At 36.3% G+C, this 23,388-nt stretch overlaps 1 protein-coding gene across 1 annotated transcript in view; it reads right to left on the minus strand.

The window, feature by feature from the left end:
* Nucleotides 1–23,388, minus strand: part of CAPZA1 (capping actin protein of muscle Z-line subunit alpha 1) — a 45,512-nt gene that overhangs the window by 20,205 nt on the left and 1,919 nt on the right. Inside the window, exons 2-3 of the mRNA XM_008532953.2 lie at nucleotides 3,057–3,120; nucleotides 1,101–1,152 (exon numbers count right to left, since the gene is read on the minus strand). Of these exons, the coding sequence (XP_008531175.1) occupies nucleotides 1,101–1,152; nucleotides 3,057–3,120 (116 nt within the window). The remainder of the gene's footprint in view (nucleotides 1–1,100; nucleotides 1,153–3,056; nucleotides 3,121–23,388) is intronic.

Here is a 23,388-nt window from a genome sequence, read left to right on the forward strand (position 1 = left end):
AAAGGGCAGAGCGTAGACAGGGGTTGAACTAGCAAATCACAAATGTCTTTTTCTATGGCAGATTCTACGCATCTAAGGGAAATCAGCATTAGAATGTATCTTTAGTGTGTGCCTAAATTAATGCAAAATTTTCTAAATCAATGTATAATTAGGGTATCATTCATGATAACAAATTAGAGTAATGGTATGCAAATTTTAGGTTTGCAGAATCTGTGTCCCAAAACGAGTTCCAAAACAGCAGCACGGACAGGGCAGGAAAAGAAGACTGTTTCTCAGGAAGCAGCTCTTAAAGCAGTTTTCCACAGCTAAAATCTAAATCAATTAAATATCATACCAAATGCCTTTATGATAATTATTCTTGTTCTGCATCAAAATCTTTGTCCCATCTCCCCACCCTACCCTTTCCAGTCATTATCCAATTCTGGTTTCCTCTTTACAAAGGAACTCTGGGCCAGCTGAATAGACTGTAACTGAAACAGAACTTTCTACGAAGAGTAAAGGACAGTGAGCAGTGATAAAGCTAGATAACAGGGGGCCTTGAAAGCTAGACAGTGCTCAGACTTGATGACAAAAAACAAAAAACACCACTAACGCTTTTGAGGACAAGGACAAAATAAAAATGGTATTTCAGAAAGATTAATTAGCCTGACCATGATAAGGAGTCAACGACTGGGTAGAATAATCACGCTATTATCCTATGGTTAATTCTAACTATTAAGGCACTTTACAAATATCTGCTATTCTTTGGCAATTTGAGCAATATCATTTCTCAACAGTAGCCTAATCTTTCTATAACTAGCAGTTCTAAAAAAATTCAACAAGGAACTATAGAAAAAAACCTAACAGTTAACATTAAATTCTGCTTTAATAGGGAAAATCTGGACAAAAATAAAATAAAAATAAATAAGACCATATATAACAAGCTTTAAGGAAGTAAACAACACTTTGAGGAAGCACGTTTTCTCCAAGAAAAAAACGACTAAAACTGCTAAAACCAACTGCTTTAATTTGAAGAACTTAAAACTTAATTTTCAGGTTACTATTAACATGGTTTGCCCAAAATTGGAACAACATGTAAGTGGATTTGAAAAGAGACTTACTGTGCTGCCCCTTCCCTGAGGAGATTGTCATTATTAAGTAGTAGCCGAACATCTGAGGAGGAGAAAAATGTTAAAAGATGTTAAAATTAAAATGTTCAGTAGAAGACAAACTTGAAAAATTTTAGCAGATTTTCAGATTAGATTTTTTAAAAATCAGGCTTTGTGAGGTCAGTCTTTGGATACAATGTATGTGTGGAAATTCTAAAAATGCAAACAGATGCGCATGTTCATAGATTTGTAAATAATTATTTGTGGTACAATAATCCAACAATAACTTCTCAAGGTATTCCATAGCAAATGAAAAACATGGTTTACAGAAGGTTACAGTTAGGACTGTTAGTTTTGTATCTAAAGAATTCTTTAAAATTAGATTAAGAATTGCAGGCTTTTCTATAACATCAGACCAAGAAAGCTGGGCACCACTCAGTTAGTAGCAGTGAAACTGCTAAACATATTTTTCTTTGGAGAATCTAACGTGGGTGCCTACAATCTTTTTAAAAAGCTGTGTGTCAAGAGCCCAGTCACTTATCTTTTGGAAGAAGAGGGTCCTTGTTACTAAGAAACTACCAAGCATTAGCTCCAAGAAGGAAAGCTAATTATAAGCCAAATGCCACTGACACTCAGAGCTTCTGAAAGGTGCTGGCAGAGGCCAATGTGTAGCATGCCAATAAAAACCAGCCCTCAAGTCACAAGTAGCTTGCCAATTCTTAATCTAATGCTTTGGTATCAATTATTCTCATGATTTTCTTGTAAAGTACTTTCAATTGTCAGAAATAAAACAAGATACTTCTAACTACAAAGACCATAAATTTTTGTTAAGTCAAGAATTTATCTGAGCTAATCAGTTGGATAAAGTTTAAAATAGAAGGAGAATCTTCTGAGAGCTCAGTTACTGAAAGTTTACATTTGGTCAATATGGAAGAAAGACTAGGGAAAGAAAGGCTGCATTTTCTTCTCTTGATGTTAGTACTCAAAAGCCACAAACAAGTATAAAAGAAGAATGTCTTGATTTACTTCTATTGTATTATTTACTCCTTATAGTAAATGTTTATATGTTGACCGAGTTACTTTTCCTCTGAATCATTAATTTACCAATGGAAATTATTGGTTGTTCTCTGACGTGTGGGGCTCTGGGCCAGGGACAGATGAATATCACACAGTTCCTCTAAACAGATAACCTTCTAATGTAAAACTAGAATTTCAAAATAAATGTTTGCTAAACTGAACCAAGATGCACAAAGATTATGATTTTATTTAAGGGGCAGGTAAAGAATTAATTTAATAACTTATAATGGGATTATGATGATTGATATTACCATGAAGTTCAAGATGCCTCATCATTTTTCATTCTGTAAGTTCAGACAGTGAATAGTATGGAAGGTTGTAAATGTATTGGAATAGTCATTCTCAAACTGGCTGTGACTCAGAATCACCTGGGATAACTTGATGAAACAGATTATCCAATTCTACCCCAGACCTCAAGAATGAGAATCTTAAGAGGATGATGATACTGGAATCTGTACATTTAACAAGGTTCCCAGATAGTGTCAGTTCAGTGCCAATGGCTCTAGAAAGTGTCCTATATTATGCCTCTTTCTGAGTAAAAGCAGTGAAGAAATTTATGATTTATAATGACAGATATAAAACTATGAAAATAATTTAGTATTGTTTCTACATTTGTTCATATTAAACTACTTTAAATTTTTTCTCACGTAAGATATGTGTCCCAGCTTATGGATTAAGAGCATGCTTTTTCCTCAGACCTGGGTTTGAATTCGGGCTCTGACATTTACTAGCTGGGTGATGTTAGATAAGTTATTTTAACCTCTTTGAATCTTGATTTCCTGAGCTATAGCTATAATGTTGTAAGGATTATAAGAGATAGCAAGCACTTAATAAGTGCTTATATGTAATTAAAGAGAGCTTAAAATAAAATAAATATTAACCTTTACTCACCATTGAACACTTCGTTAAATTCCCCTGGGGGTGCATGAGTGATGAATTTAGCAGCTATGCGTACCTAAAGAGAAATAAAATTTACAATAAGAGAATAATGAAGAATAACATAAAAGGAGAAGAAATTAACAGATTACAAAATTTTCATCACATCACATGAAATAAAATTTCCTGTTTAAACCTTTACTGTTTAGGAGCCTTCAGTCTTCTTTTCACAAAACATCCCAAAGCTTTCATATCAATACAGGTTTGTACTGATTTGGGGGATAAATGTGCTGCTTTGATTAACTTTGACTTTTTCTTTTAAAAAAGCTGAATAATCAGTTCTTGGCCAAAATATACAACAATCACAAAAAGAGAAAGCTATGATCCTATTTCACTTCTGAACATTTAAGCAAAACGAAACAAAATATTAGCAAATTGGTAGTATACCAATTTGTGTTTACAGTGTTTATTCCAATGCAAGGATGATTCAATACTAATAAATCAATGTAACTTGCAAATTAAAGGAGCAAAATCTTGTGATCATCTTAACTCATGCTGGAAAAAAGAAAATTCTACACCCATTCAAATATCATAAAACAACAACAAAACTACTAGTTTTTGGTAGGAATAGAATAAACTCCCTCAACTTGATAAAGCGTTATCTACCAAAATTCTACAGCATATCTAGTACCAGTGAAACATAAGCAGTGTCACTAATTTTAAAAGCAAGACAAAGATGGGGCTGGGCCAGTGGCGCAGCAGTTAAGTTGGGCGCTCTGTTTCTGTGGCCTGGGGTTCGCTGGTACATCAAGCCATGCTGTGATGGGTGTCCCGCATATAAAATAGAGGAAGATGGGCACAGATGCTAGCTCAGGGCCAATCTTTCTCAGCAAAAAGAGGATTGGCGAAAAAACAAAGAAAGATTAGGGGAAAAAAAGGGCTGACCCTGTGGCCGAGTGGTTAAGTTCACAGCAGAACCAGAAGGAACCTACAACTAGGATATACAATTGCGTACTGGGGGGCTTTGGGGAGAAGAAGGGGAAAAAAAAAAGATAAAAAAATTTAAAAAAGAGCATTGGCGGGGGATGTTAGCTTAGGGCTAATCTGCCTAAAAAACAAAAAAACAACAGAAAAGCTGGCAGGACAAAGATGACTTATCGCTGAAGCTATTCAACACTGTTCCACAGGTCCTAAAGAATGCTATGGAAAATATTTCTTCTGTTACTCATTCTGATTCCCTCTCCTGCCCCCTACGGCCATTCTACTTTTCTGGATCTCCTATACAGATGGATGCTGAAATGTTAGGATGTAAACTGTGTATCTCATTTTTTCTCCTATATTTTATCTTTTTTTTCATTCTATGTTTTGTGTGAGAATTCCTCAGTTCCAATTTTCAATTCACTAATATGTTCTTCAGCTATGCCCATTTTGCTATTCAGTTATTTTAACTGTTCTATCTTTAATTTCTTAGACTTTTATTTCTTTTTTGTACATGCAATAATCTCTCAAGTCTCCGTGAGGATATTAACTATACTTATTTTAAAGTCTTGTTCTTTTGACCATTTTCTAAGAATTTACATCTACTGTTTGTTGAATTTGGTGCTTCTCTTTCATGGTACCAGTTTTGCACAAATGTTTGGTGCTCCTCTTTGAATTTAATTTAGCTTGCCTGTTCTGTTTACCTAGAGTGACTGTAGGGGAGGGACTTGCTGTTGCTGCTGAGGGGGTGTGAGCAGATTATCTTCTGAGTGAGCCTCCTAAGGGCCACAGGCTACCTGGGGCACTGCGCTAGTTACCTCTGCTCCCAGTGCTCATTCTCAATGCTATATTCTGAGGACAAACACTATTTGTCTGCAGCTTAGCCCAAATGGGAGAGAAGGGAGGAGCCAACTGGTCTGGTTAGCTTAGAAAACAATTCCCCAATTAATCTACTCCAAGATTGTTCTGAGTCCTTTTCTTCTTGCTCCTTAAATTGAGCTCCTCCAGAAAGGCTCCTACTTCCATGACAGTTTTCAATGTATATTGGGCTATTGTTTCCTCTGATCTTATTTTTTTTAATGTATTTGAACCATTCTTCTTCCTCTCTATCAAGAATGGCTCAAAAAATTTTGGTCCACTGATGGCACACTCACTTTCTAAACTGTCACTAATTTATTTCTCTTTCTATTCTATTTTTTCCTACTTTTTCATTTTAAAAGGCTTGGAATAAATGTGACGTAAAACTATGTGCTCAGTCTGCCATGTAAATTAATCTCATCTCTCATCAAGTAAAATGTGAAAGACAAAGAACGTACAAACCTATTTAAAAGAAAAAACAATTTGGAATATCATTTGGCAGTACGTATATATACGTAATAGTAATGTTAGCAATAATAGGACTGATCTCAAATGGGCCTACCAGTATAACTTTAACATACTGAGAGCAAAGATGTTGAAAATTCCCTAATATTTGATGTGATGAGTATGATGTGATGTGATTTAACTCACTGATGAGGGGCAAAGAGGAACATGGTATATCTAACAATAAACTGAGCCCTACTTTCCAGATAGGCATCCTCTGTTGAGTTTTCAATTCCTTCAAACTATTTTAAGTTCTTGTTGACCCAATCAAATTAAGATTACCATCAAAGTCAAAACATTCTTAAGTAGAAAAAAAGAGAGACTTTCGAAAGTCATCATTATTTTTTTTTTTAGAGATTTTATTTTTCCCTTTTCTCCCTAAAGCCCCTGCTACATAGCTGTGTATTTTTAGTTGTGGGTCCTTCCAGTTGTGGCATGTGGGATGCCGCCTCAGCATGGCTCAATGAGTGGTGCCACATCGGTGCCCAGGATCCGAACTCGTGAAACCCTGGGCCGCTCAAGTGGAGCACACGAACCCAACCACTAGGCTACGGGGCCAGGCCCTCAAAAGACTTTTGAAAATAAAACTGGGACTGAGAAGAAAATTAGATAAAGACAGAAATAATTTTACAACTTCAGTATCCTTAGAATAAAAGAAAAGCTGCTCCATGGCCAAACATCTTTTCAGTCAAGAAAGGCCTACTAATTGATGGAGTTAGTAAAATGGAAAACCTGGATTCTAATTACTGGCTCTGCTGGTCCATTATCTAACTAGATTTGTGATTCTGGAAACATTACTAACCTTTTTTAGTCTTGAGTTTCCTCATTATAATCCAATTCCTAAAAGAGATTAAAAGATCTGCAAAATTTCTTTCAGTCATAAAATTCTACATGGCTTTTTAAGACTTAGAATACAAAAAGTTTGAGAACCCTGCCACGAAGGGTAATACAGATAACATATTATTTTTCTGGGATCAAAACTGGTGAAGATTAAGAGGAAATACTCCATAAAGCTCTTTTTTTTGGGGGGTGGGGGGAGATTAGCCCTGAGCTAACTGCTGCCAATCCTCCTTTTGTTGCTGAGGAAGACTGGCCCTGAGCTAACATCTGTGCCCATCTTCATCTACTTTATATGTGGGACGCCTATATGCGTGCCTAGCAGTGCCATGTCTGCACCCGAGATCGGAACTGCCAAACCCTGGGCTGCCAAGAAGCGGAACGTGTGCACTTAACCACTGCACCACCAGGCCACACCTCCATAAAGCTCTTATATTAACTGAGCAACAACAGTAAAAAGGGTTCTAATTAGGAGGTAAGAAATGCTGCTCAACTCATGAAAATTACATCACACAGGACTAACAGTTCCAATATGGATTTCAAACTGTGTATATTTGCCTTGGCATGTACACTTAATCATATTTCTATACTTGTCAACTGTTAGTGTTAATCACTTAAGGAATTAGTAAACCTATTTTGAATAGCAAACCTGTTTTTTTTTTAGTCTATTTGTGGCAAATCTGCTGAGCAGCTATAGTATATCCCACTTTCTGTCAAGGTGTATTTCCCATAATCCTCACATAATTGTGAAACTCCCTTTAGTCAAGCAAATTTAAGTGTATATAGTTCAAAACTATATTCATACACCACCAAAAAACCATCTTCCTTAAAAAAAAGCCACAGTCATATTTTACATACCACTTATGTAACATAACGTTTGAATGTATAACAGTAAAAGTTACCAAACTGAAAATTCAATTCACTAACATTTCTGAAGTTATCCCCAAATTTTCAAAAGTTACAAAATCTGGGGCGAGCCCAGTGGCCGAGTGGTAAAGTTCCACACGTTCTGCTTTGGTCAACCAGGTTTGTGGGTTTGGATCCTGGGCACAGACCTACTCCACACTTCAGCCATGCTATGGAAGCACCCCACATACAAAATAGAGGAAGACTGGAACGGATGTTAGCTCAGGGCAAATCTTCCTCAACAAAAGAAAAAAAAGTTACAAAATCTGATGGAATTGACATAATTGAAAGAACAGTCATTCCGATACTGGGTGAACTGACACAGCATATAAAAAAGTAATAGTTCATCCATTCAGCAAACATTTACTAAGCACCCATAAAGAGAAATATCAGCAAATAAAGATTAAATACTGACTAATATATTGTCACTGTCCTCAAGGACCTGACACTTAGATAGTAACACAGCAAGCAACTATTAAAAAGCACAGTGGGCCACAAAGGAAGGTGCACTCAACTCTACATTTGTCTAAGGAGGGAGTGGGGTGGCCTTCAAAGGCAGTGATGTTTGAGCTGGATTGGAAGATGAGTAGATACCAAGGAGGGCATTCCAGGCAGAGGTAACAATATGTACAAACTAAGACAACATGGCACAACAAACTGAAAGTAGATATTAAAAAGATCGGTGAAATGTAAAACAATGCTACTTTCTCTGCTAATTCTTTCTGTGTTTTGGAAAATAAAGGGTTTTTTCCTTTAAACAAAATATTAATCACTTATGTTAACCTGTAATAGATTTATTACAGTATTTTTAAATGAATTAATGTTTTAAAAATCTCTAAGTTTTTATATCTAATACAATAGATTTAAGCCACATAAATAAAAACTCAATTTCTAAGAGTTTAAGGGGTCCTGAGGGCAAAAAAATTTGAGAGGTGCTCTTTTGACATGGGTTGATGTTTGTCATATACTGTTAAGTAAAAAAAGTTCACAAAATGACGTATTCCTGTTTTATTTAAAGTACGCATATTTAGAAATAGTATAGCTACTAAATTTTAACTGGGACCATTTTTGGTAGCAGTAATACAAAATATATTTTTCTTCTCTTTTTTGGCATATCTCTGTTCTAAAAGTTGTACAATGAATGTAAATTATTTGTATGAAAAAGAGGATTTTTAAATTTTTTAAAAATCAAAAAAGAAGTATGCCAACATCCTACACCCAATAAATAAACTTTTTTAAAAGATGAAATGGGGGGCTGGCCCCGTGGCCGAGTGGTTAAGTTCGCGCGCTCTGCTGCAGGCGGCCCAATGTTTCGTTGGTTCGAATCCTGGGCGTGGACATGGCACTGCTCATCAAACCACGCTGAGGCAGCGTCCCACATACCACAACTAGAAGGACCCACAATGAAGAATGTGCAACTATGTACGTGGGGGCTGTGGGGAAAAAAAATCTTTAAAAAAAAAAAACAGATGAAATGGGACATAAACAAAGATAAAGGCTACTGAGGGACACCAAAATTGAAAGAACCAGGTCAAGGAAGCCACAGGTCAAGGAAGCTAAAGGATGGAATAAAGTGAGGTTGTCAAAATGCTAAAGACAACAAGGAAGGCTTTTTAAAGTGATACTTTGCATATGATCATTGACCAAGAGCTTTGCCTTATTCATTTCATATCTGCATAGTGCCTTAGCTTGAAAATATCAGTTGATTAACTCGTTAAATGAGAGGATTATACCAAAAGAGAAAAGTAAACTAAAAGCTTGCTTTCATTTTCTAAAGGAAAAAAAAATGCAGTGTACAAAAGTCAGAGAGGAAGGAACATCAAGTAGTAGTATTTGAATTCAGGTTCAAATGCTGAAAAAACTAAGTGATCCCACTACATTTGAGAATATCAAGAATAGGAGAAATGTCCAATTAAAGAAACCAAAACGTCTCCAAGTTTTTAAATGAAAGTGGGGAGATTTGAAGAGATGTATGCAACGGCAAGAGTGAAATTTTAAATGAGTGGTTAAAAAGAATGCAGTCATCATTAGATGCCATCATGGTATCCTAAAACATTGTCATGGTAAGCAAACCCCATGTTATTTTCTGAGTTACAAAAAAGGTGGATTACTTAGTATTAGATAAACATTTGACAGTCTTTACAAACAGACTTTCAAGTGTTAAGTTGATTTTATAACAATACCATAAAAATACCTTGGGGTAGTAGTAGAAATCATAATGAACATTTACACAGTCACTATAAAATCTAAAGTCAGCTCCATGGTCTCCAAGGCCCTTCACTACTTGGTACCCACTCTCCCATCTCCCCATCTCTTACTGTGTAGCTTCTAGACCTACAGCTACACTCCTGCCCCAGGGCTATTGCATTTTTTGTTCCTTTTGCCAGAAATGCTATTCTATCAGAGAGTTTACTTCCCTCTTCATTCAAGTCTCTGTTCAAATGTCACCTACTAAAGTACTCTTCTCTGACTTCCTGACTCCTATAAATTAGCTACTGTACCCTCGGCATCCTTCACAATTCTAGCTCCTTCACCTTCTTTATCTTTCTTCAAGGAACTTGCCACCACTGAACATATACTTATGTTTACTGCTCAAAACTCCAAAAAGAATTCCAAGAGCACAGAGCAGAGTTCAGCAAACTGCTAATGTAAAAGGCCAGATTGTGAATATTTTAGGGCTGTGTAAATGTGTGTGTACATATTTAGTGTACACACTTACAATGTGTATAATATGATTTATGTATACACATACCTATACTACATTATGAAAGCATTACCCGTTGAGTTAATTAACACATTATTTTGGATGCTTAAATATGTATTTTATGCAATATTTTATGAAATATTACTCTTCTTTTGATTTTTTCCAGTCATTCAACAAACATTAGCTTGTAGGCTATATAAAAACAGGCAGTGGACCAGATTTGCCAAGCCCTGGCACAGAGCATAAGAACTCATTTTGTTTGTTCACCGCTGTATACCTAAGACTGAGACCTAGCACACGCTAGGAATGTAAATAAATGAATATTATTTTATTGTTTACAAAACTGTCACACTCTGTCTCTCTTTTGATCTTAAAACAGCTTGTTAAAATAGGCAGGGAAGAGACTATTACCCTTATTATAAATGAGGGAATAGGTTCAGAGAGTATAAGTGCTCGGTCCAAGGTCATGTCCCTATACAGGGGTGGAGCTAGAACTAGACAGTCTACTGTGCAGTAGTAACAGGTAATAAAATTCAGGAGGATGGGGCCAAGTGGTTAAAGTTTCATGCATGCTCTGCTTCGGTGGCTCAGGGTTCATGGGTTGGGATTCTGGGTTTGGATCCCTGGTGTGGACCTACTCCACTCATCAGCCATGCTGTGGAGGCATCCCACATACAAAGTAAAGGAAGATTGGCACAGGCTCAGGGCTAATCTTCCTCAGGGTGAATCTTCCTCACCAAAAAAATAAATAAATAAATAAACAAAAATTGTGGTGTCACATGAACTTGGCCTTGTACTTTTAGAAATTTTTTTTAACCAAGAATTGAGTCAAAACTTTGCTTGTGAAAGCTGCAGTTGCCACCAAGTTGGGACAGATAAATAAAAAGATAAAAAATAACTTTAAAAGTCAAAATCTTATCATCCAGCTTCAAAACTGGATCAAAACTAATAAGATGAAATTTAACAGAGATAAACAAGATCACTGGCACAAGCAAAAGGGGAAAGAGAAATGGCTAAACAGCTAGTGACTGCAAAAATGTTTTTGCTGCATTACAAATGATGGATGAAATCTCAATAATAGGGATTTAGTCAATCATTCTCTAGATTGGAGTGGGAAAAGAAAGTTGAAAGCAGGTATACCCCACAGAGGTGAGGCATGTCATCTCCTGCCTAACTGAGAACAACTGATAGGGAGATTTTAGTTGGAAAAAAACTTCGTTGATGCTTTAAAAAAAGTGTCCCTTTTCCATAAAATAACAGTTTCACTGTACACAGTAGTCATCTGATAGTATGTGCACTAACGGGTATAACTCCATGTATATTTTAATTAATTAATTAATTTTTTGGTGAGGAAGATTGGCCCTGAGCGAACATCCATGCCAATCCTCCTCTATTTTATATGTGGGACACCTTCACAGCATGGCTTGATGAGTGGTGTGTAGGTCCATGCCTGGGATCCAAACCTTTGAACTCCGAGCTGCAGAAGCTGAGCATGCAAACATAATCACTATGCCACTGGGCCAGACTCTCCATGTACATTTTAAAGGGAGAGTAGCTCAAGCCTTATACATAATTCCACTCCTTCATATATTTAAATATTCCAATAATGTTAATTTCATGGAATGCATTGTATTATGTTTCTAACCAACCTAAAAAAGGGAATTTAAAATCTGTAAGTATCAATGAAAGAGAAGTTTTCCTATATTTCAGTTTCTTCCCGTTCTCCTTCTCTCACCTCTCCAAAAGGGGAAACAAAAATATCCCATCTTTGCAAGATTCAGAATTTCATTTTTACATTACTAATACCTGTAATGAAAGTTTAAAAATCAAACTGAGAAAGTAATATATCCCACTGCTCCCCAGAAACTATTTAATTTTGTTAATTTTCACATACCAGATTTTAGTAAGAAACTTTAGAAAACGAATTAGAAAAAGAAATCTACAAAATTTATAAAGCTCAAGTTTTCAGCTCACTAAATAATCTTTTACTAACAGACTCCACACATTTCAATGTTATATCTATTCATAACTAGCTTCTGAAATGATTTCCTTGACAATCACATACAAAAGTATTCCAAATTGAGTATATTTAACAACTGTAGCTCTTTGTCAATATCAGGTGGGTATTCTAGACAGGCAAGGAAGAAATCTTTCACTAGATAATATCCACATTCCACTTTATCAGCAAGGCCCAGGTCAGTTTATACTCCTCAAATTTTGTATACTTCAGGAGTCAAATGTCTGCCAGCATGTTTCTTGGGTGTCTACAAAAATCTTTACCTCCCCCATTAGTTTCTGAGTGCATAAAAGACTGCTTCTGAGCCTTGACTTGCACTGTCCTCGAAAGTTGTGCCTCTCTCCTCACCTAAATCTTAGTCTATCTAAACAAGGATTAAATCCCTCCTATCTTTTAAGGTTGGTTTCTCCTTTCTTTCCAAGAACTATTCCCCAGTACTTAAGAGTTTCAAGAATCTACTGTCCTCCTACCATACTTTGAACATTTATCACAGCACCTGAAATATAACTGCTGTTGATAATTAGTTCTATAGATACCATTCTGTCCCCAAAGACTATCAAGTTTTCTTTGGGTAAAATGCCTTGCTTTCCTTTTCTGTACTACACAGGGTCTAGCAAAGTAAATGGCACATGACAGGCAATTAGCAAATATTTACAAAATCTCTTAAATAAAGTGACACTAAGGAAGTGTTCTTAGTTTTTAAGATTATGAGGTACTATGGCAAAATGGAAAGATATAGGTTCTAGAGTTGGACTGACCTGGATTTGAATTTCAGCCTCTTAATCTCTTTGAATCACATCCTCTCCCTAAAGAGGGATAGTATCTACTTCTTAGAATTGTTTTGAATAGATTAAATAAGATAATATATGTCAAGTCTTTAGCAGAATATTTAAAATATAATAGGCAGGCTTAATACACGTCAGCTACCATTAACTGGTCACAGAAAGACAACTGCTGCTTTAAATTATTAAACTGAACAAAGTCTTCAAATTACTGAGAAAATAATTCTTTTCCAGAAATTCTTTGGGTCCTAACTACCTTATATTCTCCATCATTACAATCTTTACCAGTAAGCATAAAGAGCAGCAACTTTTTTGCTGACCAAAACAAAGTTTTCCAAAATGTCTCTGCTCCACTTCCCTTTAAACACATCTTTCAAAGTTTACTTATGTTTTCAACTAGGTTAAACTTCAAAAAGGAATAGTAATAAATTGTACTTTTGTAAATACTTATTTTACTTATTTTTATTCTACATCATTCCAGAAGTATTCAAGGATAAATAGTTGCGTTTCTCCTCCTGAAAGAGCTATACCTTATTCTTATCCTGGTGAGAAAGTTAAGTTCTATTTGCATAGAATTCAACACTATTTCCTAAGGGAGTTTTTTCTATTTGAAGATATTTAGGATATTATTATTTTTTATTTTAAGACTTTATTTTCTTTAAGAGCAGTTTTAGGTTCACAGCAAAATTGAGAGGAACATACAATCATTTCCCATACACTCCCTGGACCCCCATGTGCATAGCCTCCCACATGATTAACATCCTCACCAAAGTAGTATATTTATTACAATCTATGAACCCACACTGACACATCATTATCACCCAAAGCCTACAGTTTACATCAAGGTTCACTCTTTGTATTGTACATTTCTATGGATTTGGAAAAACGTATGACATGTATCTACCATTATAGTAACATAGAGTGTCTTCACTGCTCTAAGAATCCTCTGTGCTCTGCTTATTCATCCCTCTCCCTCTAGGACATTATTCTGAAAAGAGGAAAGAAAATAACTTTTTAAAAAACACACGTTGCTTCAACATGGTTCATTGTTTTCAGTCTGGTTCTAAGGTTTTCAGTATACCAACAATAAATTGTCTGGGGCAAAGATTTAATAGGTGTAAGTTCCAAGCTGCTGAGATGCATATATTTCAGTATCAAACTAGCTCTAGAATTCCAGTTTCAGTGTCTTTATCAAATAAGCAAAACCCGTGTTGGCTGAGGTTCTCAGAGGCTAGTGAGAATTTATTTTGGGGCTGTAATTCTGGAAAAAAATATATTCTCAATGATCTCCAGGACCAAACGGCATACCGGTTTCACTAAATAAAATTTACTGTTACTTATGTTTTTTTAAATTTCAAATAAGCTAAATATTACTTTCCCAGTTTAAACTTGGAGACACTATAAAGACTCAGAATGCACTTAGAAACAAAACTTTAGATGTATATAGTTTATTTTGATTTAACATTATTATCAATAAGGGCTAAGGCTTAAAAAGCATAAAAATATGTCTCAAATTAGGATCAACATTATGAAAAATACATGGTGACACTTTCAAATAATTTGCTTTATGTTTACTCTTTTAAAAGCCATTTTAATACCACAACTAGAAGGACCTGCAACTAAGATATACAACTACGTATGGGAGGGGGTGGGGGGGCAGGGATTTGGGGAGATAAAGCAGGAAAAAAAAAAAAGATTGGCAACAGTTGTTAGCTCAGGTGCCAATCTTTTAGGGGAAAAAAGCCATTTTAAATAGTTCTTAGAAACCCTTTTCTCTATTATAACCAATTACAAGTTTTGTCAAATACAGACAAATAGGTAGGGAAGGCAGGCAGGTTTTTTTAATTTATTTTTTTAGGAAGATTAGCCCTGAGCTAACTGTTGCCAATCCCCCTCTTTTTGCTGAGGAAGACTAGTCCTGAGCTAACATCCATGCCCATCTTTCTCTATTTTATATGTCAGATGCCTGCCACAGCACGGCTTTTGCCAAGCGGTGCCATGTCCACACCTGGGATCCAAACCGGCGAACCCTGGGCTGCCGAGAAGCGGAACGTGCAAACTTAACTGCTGCGCTACCAGGCCAGCCCCGGCAAGTTTGTTTTAAGGAGAGCAATTTCATTTTTAAAAATTCTACCAACGCTTAAGGAATATTGCTCGAAGATTTATGAAACTAATTAACACACACAGAGTGCCAAAGACTCTCTCCTCAACCAAACTTTAGTCAGGCTCCTCCGAGTCCTCTTCTCAACTAGGCTTTGTTCTTGGTTCCATCCTGTCTACAGCCTGCCTAGCCCAGTCTTAAGGACCCTGTCAAGTTTAGCGAGAATTTCCCTACTCTTGATATCTGATTACCCTTGATAACTAATCAAGTTCCTCATCTCCCACCTTTGATGTATAAGTCCTCAATCTACCTTTAGCAAGAATCCCGTTAGGTCAGTTTAGCAAGAATCTCTCTACCCTTGATGTCTCCTCTGAGTAGTTTTTCATCTACTGACCCCTCACTCTGCTTACTGGCTAAAAATCCCCAGAGGTCTCCTTTATTTGGAGCTGAACTCTTCTCTCTCCTCTAAAGCAAAAGTACTGAATAAAGTCTTCTTATCGTTTTAACAAGTGTCAGAAAAGTTTTTTCTTTAACAGAGAAAAGTTTTTTCTTTCTTTCATCAGTGTATTTTTTGCGATTTGGTATAATGGTATACAAAAACAACATACTTAAGCATAAAATTTACAACATACAAAAAAGAACCAAAAAAAACAGCTCCCATTTTATTTTCTAGTTATCTCTCCCAACCATTCCCTTTTAATTTACAACTTCTCTATGAACCAAGTTAAAAGAAAATCCTTCCTTAGTTCTCATTCTGGACTCTCTTAATATAAGACATACAAAATGCTGATAAAAAGATTTCTAAGTATACATTTTAAGTGTTCATTTAGAAGTTCAAAGTAAGTGGTAAGCCTTAAGTCATCAACTATTAAACAGAAAAATTTTAAGTACTGGCTCAATCTCAGTGAAGATTAAAAAAGTTGTCTTATCTTAAACGAAAAATAGCATTTCTATACATATGGAAGGAGGGAAAGGACCTCACTTGGTTTAATTAGAGGATCTGCCTAAATGTCTAGATGAAGAACACAGAAGTAAAAAAATCTGAGATACAATGTTTTAATGAGTTAGAAAAGAAGATAAAAATGAATGAAAAGATCATATAAGCAACTTACTGCTTAGGAGATTGAATGTGTTAAAATACACAAACTCTCATCTCCTACCTTAGGTGACTGGGCAGACAGGTAAAGGGTTTCAAGTGGCCACATACAATGAGTATTGTTTTGGAAATAGGACCAAATTAAGAAATTAGGGGAAAATCCACACCAAACACCGTTAGATTCAGGTGCCAGAGAGCAATGATGCAAATGCCAAGTTCAAAAGGGTAGAGTTCAGCAGTGAGAGCCCATGCCGGATAGAAACAGAGCAGTGGGAAACAAGTATTTTGCTTTTAAGCTCTGGTGCATATCTGACATGTTATGGTATTCTAACTTAAAGGTGTATCTTTTTACCAATTTTATTTTTTCTTCAAAATCATTGGGAGTCAGAACTGGTTTCAGATGCCAGGTTTAGCACTTAATTGCTTGGGTCTTAGTTTCTTCATTTGTGAGTAAAATACCTGTTTGCATCTAGGACTGTTTTAAGAATCCAATGAGGTAACTAACACGAGACGAACTTAGACATAGCAGATACTTAACTTTCTTTCTCTAAGCAAATGCCTAGATGTTACTGAATTTTGAGTAACATATCTTCTCTAAAAGTTCAGATCTTTGTATTTACCAATTTGTTCATTCATTCAAAACAAAACAAAAAATACATTATTGGGTCCCAGGCACTGAGTACTAAAGATAAAGACAAAAAGGAGAATAGTGAAAGAAGTAAGCCAACAAATTCCAACAAAGCCTTTTTGCCTTAAGCCTGCAGTTCTGAATGTCAGCTATATACTAGAACCACCTAGGGACCTTTAAAATTACTGATGCCTGGGTTCCACCCACAGAGATTCTGATGTAACAGATCTGGGATAGGGCTTGGGCATCAGGATTTTTAAATGCTTCCTCAGATGATTCCAATGTGCTGCCAAGGCTGAGAACCCCTACCTGAAGCTGATATTAAGTGCAAATCAATACGATGGACACAAATAACGTAAGACAAGCATACAGGCAGCATCTTGTCTTTTCAAATCTTTGTATACATTACCACTGATAGCAAAACAATTTATACAAATAATAGCCCTCAGTAAAGATGTGTCAATTATTTAAAAATGACTATAATTTAAAGCAGCAAAACTGCCAAATCAGTAGTACAAATAATATAATATATATCATAGAACTTAAGAGGAAGGAGACGGATATGGGTTGGGTTGGTGAAAGCCAGCTACAAGGAAGGGGAAGGTGGGATCTAAACTGGACTCTACCAAGTGCTTTAGACAGTAGGGGGGAAAAGAGGGAGGGCATTACAAATGAGGAGATGGAAAGAATGAAAAAAAGGTGGGGAAAAAACAGCCTTTTCTAAGCCGACCAGTTAGAAGATTTATTTGGAGATAATAAAAGAGAAGGGCAGAGTAAGATAAGATGAGTCAGATGGCAGTAGTTATGCTAATATCAAGTCTGGTTTTACTCTACAGGTAATGGAGAACTGCTGACGCTTTCTGAGTGGGAAGCTCCATTAATAAAAATTAATGTTAGTATTACAGAAGTAATGGAGCCATCAACATGGCTTCATAAAACCTGGAAATCAGTCTGTTCTCTAAGAGTTAACTAGGAAATCAAGACAGATGCTATCAAACCAAGAATCATTCACTCATTCATTCAACAAATATCTGAAGGCCTACTATGTGTCAGGTGCTATTTTAGGCTATAGTGATTGAATAGTATATGGTCCTAGTGGAACTTACACTCTAGTGGGTAAAGAGACAATAGATAAGATTAAAAATTAAACTACACGGTATGCTAGCTAGTAATAAATGCTAAGGAGTAAAAAATAAAGCAGGGAAAGAGGTTATGAAATGTTAGGCTTTGGAATTGAATAGGGTGACCAGAGAAGGCCTCACTGAGAAGGCGACTTCTAATTAAATATCTGCAGGAAGTGAGGGATATAGAAGGAAGAGAACTCCAGAGAACAGAGGAAATGCAAAGATGCTTTAAGTGAGAGTGTGTGGCTCAGAGAGGACCAGGGAAGAAGAGGTAGGAGATGAAGTCAGAGAAGTAAGTGTTAAAGAGGTAAAATCATAGATCATGTAGGGACTTGTAGGCAGGGCAAGAACTTTTATTCTGAAGAAGATGGGAAGCCACTAGAGGATTCTGAGCACAGGAATGACATTGTTACGACTTACATTTTTTAACCAGATCACTCTGGGTGCTGTGCTGAGGACAGACTGCTGGTAGGGAGGCAACAGCAGGAGGAAGACCAGAGAGAAGGCTAATATGATAATCTGGGTGGGAAATCACAGTGGCTTCTTTCAGAGTGCTTGGAATAAGGATGTGGTGAGAAACAGTCAAATTCTGGGTAAATTCTGAAGGCAGAGCCTACAGGATTTGCTAATGGACCATAAGCAGATTGTGAGAGAAACAGGAATCAAAGACGACACTAAATTTTTTGGCCTGAGCAACTAAAGAATGAAGATGTCATTAACCAAGAAGGGAAAGACTGCAGGAGAAGCTGTCATATGCAAATTTTTGATACATAAGGGCTTCCTTTCAGTCCTGTAAAATCTGCCTAGAGAAAGGATGTCCACTGCTGTTAAAAGTTAGAGGGTGCCCTACCCAAAGACCTGATGTGGTTTTGGTATTGGGTATATATCCCTACTATGGAGGAAAATGCCATGATAACGTTAGACTGCATGGTTAACTTCCCTGGTTCTGACTCTACATTTAAACTGCGAAAAGATTATAATTTGATTTCCCATGTGCCTGACCTACCTGAAAAAGAATCTTATCCTTTCTGTATTTATTAAATTAGTTGTTATTCTCCTTTTCTACATTAGTTTCATCAGGCTACCTAATGTGAGTTTGTCCCTGAGAGATCTGGTCTAAATATCCTGATGAATCAAGCTTCTGAGCTTAACAGGCAGAGGAATAAGATTTAGATAGTGATTCTCAAGCTGCACGATAATTATTGGGAAGCTTATTAACAATAAAAATAGATTCCTGAGCACTGGTCCCCCCAAATTCTGATTCAGTTGGTCTAGTACAGAACCCAGAAATCTGCTTTTGAAAGAAACACAGGTGATTTTACTGTAGGCAGTAACATTCTAAGGTACTGTCATACCCTAAGGTTCCCAAGAAGACAGACAGTGTCCTTGCCCTTGTCATGAGGACTTTCATGATCTTTAAACTCAAGTCATGTTTCGCAACACCTTGAGTTTATAACATTTTAAATACTAGAATTCTTAGTAGCACACTTGAAGTAAAGAAGCTCAAAAGAGCACTCAGTTAATTTAGCAGTAATTATAATGCAGTCACGACCAGAGAACATCAATGTTTCAGTGTCTACAGAAGCATCCATGTTACTATGTCATTAAACTTGACTGCTCTTTAGGGCTGTGCCATTATTTCAGTAAAATTGTTTGCTATCTTAACTCACTACCTACCATCTCCTCAAAGGAATCAAAGTGGGTAGGAGCACAGGTCTGGAAGTAGACTGTCAGCATTGTATCTGCTCTACTAATACTAGTTCTGGACACTTGGCCATATTTTTTTAACCTCAAATATGCCTGTTCACTCAACTGTAAAATGGAGATGACATAAGTATCTATCCTGTGGGGATGTTTTGAGATGAATACATGTTAATACATAAAGTATCTTGTACATAACAAGTACTTAGGTGTTACCTAGATGCAAAACCAAGAATTCACAAGGCAAAGTTCTCTCATGTTCCAATACACCCACAACCTTTCTTTGGTGTAGTTTGGCACTATGCTGTCTTCTTATTTATAAGTTATACTGTGACCTACAATGCATCATATGATCCATTCAACCAAACATTCCATCTCATAGACACTGCCTTAACAATATGTATGTGCAGTTATAGTAAAGATAAATTTTATAAACCACTCAAAATTTAGTACTGTGAAGGAACTGTGGGAAATTAGTGAAAATGTGCAAAGAAAGGAGAGGCTGGAGGCAAAGAGAACAATTAATGCTGTTAAAAAAATAATTCAAGCGTAAGAAAAGGTCCTGAATAAAGACAATGGTAGAAGGAATGTGGATAGGTTAGACATATTGTTAAGTGAAAAGTCTACCTGTTTGTACATTCATAGAACAGAAAAGATACAAAAGAAACTGGTAATATTGGCTGCCTCTCAAGGGAACTGGGTGGCTGGAAAACAGGGGTGGAAGGGGACTTTTTACTCATGTCCTTTCCTATCATTTTAATTTTAAGCATGTGATTATGGTTCCTATATACCTAAAACAATTTTTTAAAAAAAGAAATGGAACTGGAGGAACAGAATCTAATGACAGGAAGGAAGAATTTACAGGACCGGAATACTAATCGAACACAAGATGAGAGGCTAAGGGCGAAAAACATGATGCCAACGTTGTGAGCCTGTGTGACTAAAAGAGCAAGACGGTGGGATGAACAGAAATGCAGAGGTTAGCAGGAGGTTCTGATAAAGGGAGAAGGGAAAATGACAGTAAGCGTATATGAAAATTATCACCTAGTTCAGAAATCCCCAAGTAGTCAAACTGTCTTCAGTATCATGACTAATTTCCCCTATTCAGGATTTTTATTTTCAGAAGCTGATCCATATAAGGACTTTTAACTTTTTTTTTTTTTGCAAGAAGATAAGTGTGTGCACTGACGAGACAAAAGAGCAAACGATACCTGATCCTATAGTGTGCATTTTTCTGAGCTTTAAAGGAGAAGACTTTCCGTAGATGAAGTAAATACTTTCATAAAAGGTTTTGCAAGGCTCGGAGTATATATACACAGTCATTCTGGTAAGTATAAGGCTTTGCAGCTTTATGAGATTTCCTAGGAAGATGCTTCCAGGGTGGGTAGAATGTTCCCAGCAGTGGTACAACAGAGCACCAGTAACGGCAGCAAATGCTCAAGCACGATGGATGCCCACAGAGCCACTCAGAGTGTGGACACATTCCTGAACACAAGAAATACCTAGAGATTACTGAAATAATTGGGGGGATGAGGGAGCACGAGCTGGGGAAATAGGAGAAAGAATAAAGCTGTGACTGATTGCTCTCTTTCACACAATAGGTTGTGCCTACACTATGTATACCTGGTGCTATGCTAGGCACTAGATAAAAAGACATGGTTTCAGTTAGCAAGGAATTCAGTTTTGTTATCAGAACAAATGTGTAAAAGCAGACAATGACAGCAACTCCTGGAACATTTTAATGTTTCAATTTTTAAAACAGAGGTTTTTTGCTGTTTTTTTTTTTTTTACTAAAGTTCAAAAAAGTACATTAAACTTTTTTTTTTGATCCAATTCCCCTTACCTCCCCATTTTAGAAGAAAACTGAGGGCCACAGAGGTAAGAGATTTTTCCAAAATCATACTGGTGACTAAAAGCACAGTAAGGAGAGGCCAAATCTCCTGACACTCAGAATCACTCTCTCCCACTACATCACAATACCTCATTTATAATTCATCAAATAGATGCCTCTACTCTATTTTTTTCATTCATGGTTACATGAAAAAAACTGTAATAAAAAAAGCATAGCTTCTGAATCAGACCAACCTGGGCTCTGAATTTTCTAACAAATTACACTGTTTTGCTTAGCATTAAGGCTGGTCTTAATAAAATAGCTAGATGTTCTAGAAGAAATGATAATAAACCTACACTCTTAACCAAAGATTGGCATCTGAGTTCGCACCTGCTTAGGCTTTAGGCTCCTTCCAAGGATATTGTAACAGATTATATGAATACTACTTGGCAAAGCTAATTAAAAAGAAGGGAAGATAAACGAATGGCAGTATTGATACCAATCGAAGACTTGTTAGAAAATACCCCCATGGCAAACAAGCTTTAGAGTTTACGTCATTCTAAATTAAGGAAGTAATATATAATCAAGGAAATCCAGTTTTAAAGTATAAATATTTTTCATGAACTCTAACAGAACCCTCAAATTTCTACATCTATTTACAATTATTTTCCACATCTCTCCTAACTAATTTTGATAAACCTGTTTCTCAAAAAGTGCCTTAAACATGACATACATCATTGTCTAAACTTAAAGCATACAGATCCATTTCTCATTTACGGTATTTTTGAAGTAGTACATAAATATTCTACTAGTTAGGCTGAAGGGAAAAATATGCTAATTATACTTTTTTTCAGCCCTAAAATTCTCTCTGCATTTATGTTTTAAAAATGCTGAGGGGCTGGCCCCATGGCCAAGTGGTTGGGTTTGTGCTCTGCTTCGGCAGCCCAGGGTTTCGCTGGGTGGAATCCTGGGCGTGGACGTGGCACCACTCATCAGGCCACGTTGAGGCAGTGTCCCACATACCACAACCAGAAGGACCCAGAACTAAAATATACAACTATGTACCGGGGGGCTTTGGGCAGAAAAAGGAAAAATAAAATCTTAAAAAAAAAAAAAAAACGCTGAATCATGAAATAAAGGAAACACAAGGTGCAAAGAACCCAAACAAGCAGTTCGTCTCATATTTCAAATTTCCTAATTATGGTATCCTGTCATTTTGGTCTTGTTAAGTATTTCCAACCAAGTAACTGAGGAGTCAAAGTACCTAGAGGAGTAGAGCTCATTCTCAGAAACCGAACTCGAGGATAAGGCTAAAAGCATTTATTTCTGCAAGTTATCACACTTTCAACTTCCTGTTTTATTTAGGCAGTTCATCATGACCATTTCAGGTAACAATGCAGAAGTTAACAAACCCAACTTCCTCTTTATAAAGTGATAAAAACTTCAGCAGTTAGTTATGAGCATGGTTGATCTTACCAGCTTTTACAGAAATACTTGCAAGGAAATCAAAGACCATCACACCAAATTCAACTCTGGGTTCACTGCTTTCAGAAAATGTTACAAAGATAAAAAGGAGTACTAAACTATATTCAGAATCATGACAGAGACACCTTAAAAAAATAAATAAATCAAATGCAGTTTGAGTCTTAGCTAAAAAGAGAGAAAAAAAGGAAACTAGAGTTCCCTCAAGGAAGAATCAATAGAAACTAAGGCTTAAAATACCTTGTATTAGTGTCTTGGTTGTGAAAGTTTTATAGGACAAGAATCTCATTTAAGGGTCACATTGCTTATGAATGCTAAAATATTCACATCAAGAAATCTTGTTGGAAGACTACTTTCTCAATTCTTGAATTCAGTTAAAAGGAATCAGGAGCCTGGAGGAAAAGGAGGCAGAGTAGGTAAGAAGTTGAAGGAGAACTGAAGTAATCTTACAAGTCAAAGCCCTTTCTTTTTACTTAGAGATTCACAACAGAGAGAGAGATGGGTTTCATCTCTGTCTGGGAATAAGGATCCAACAAAATTTCCGTAATCTCAAATCACATGTATTTATCCTACAAGATTTTTACTGTATCAGATATTCTTAATTATCCACACTAATGAAGACAATGTGGTTAACCTAAAAACTGTTTACTGAATATGAGATTCACCAATATTTTCTTGCAGTCGATTTACCTTACTAATTATGATTTGCCTGCTATGTCATTATTAAAATTAACAAAAGAAGCAGGCTGAGAGACAAGAGGAACCTGGTCACAGATCTGCTGTTATAAAATCAAGACT

Source organism: Equus przewalskii, unplaced genomic scaffold (genome assembly GCF_037783145.1).
Source record: "Equus przewalskii isolate Varuska unplaced genomic scaffold, EquPr2 ChrUn-13, whole genome shotgun sequence".
In the NCBI taxonomy this organism is placed as follows: domain Eukaryota; kingdom Metazoa; phylum Chordata; class Mammalia; order Perissodactyla; family Equidae; genus Equus; species Equus przewalskii.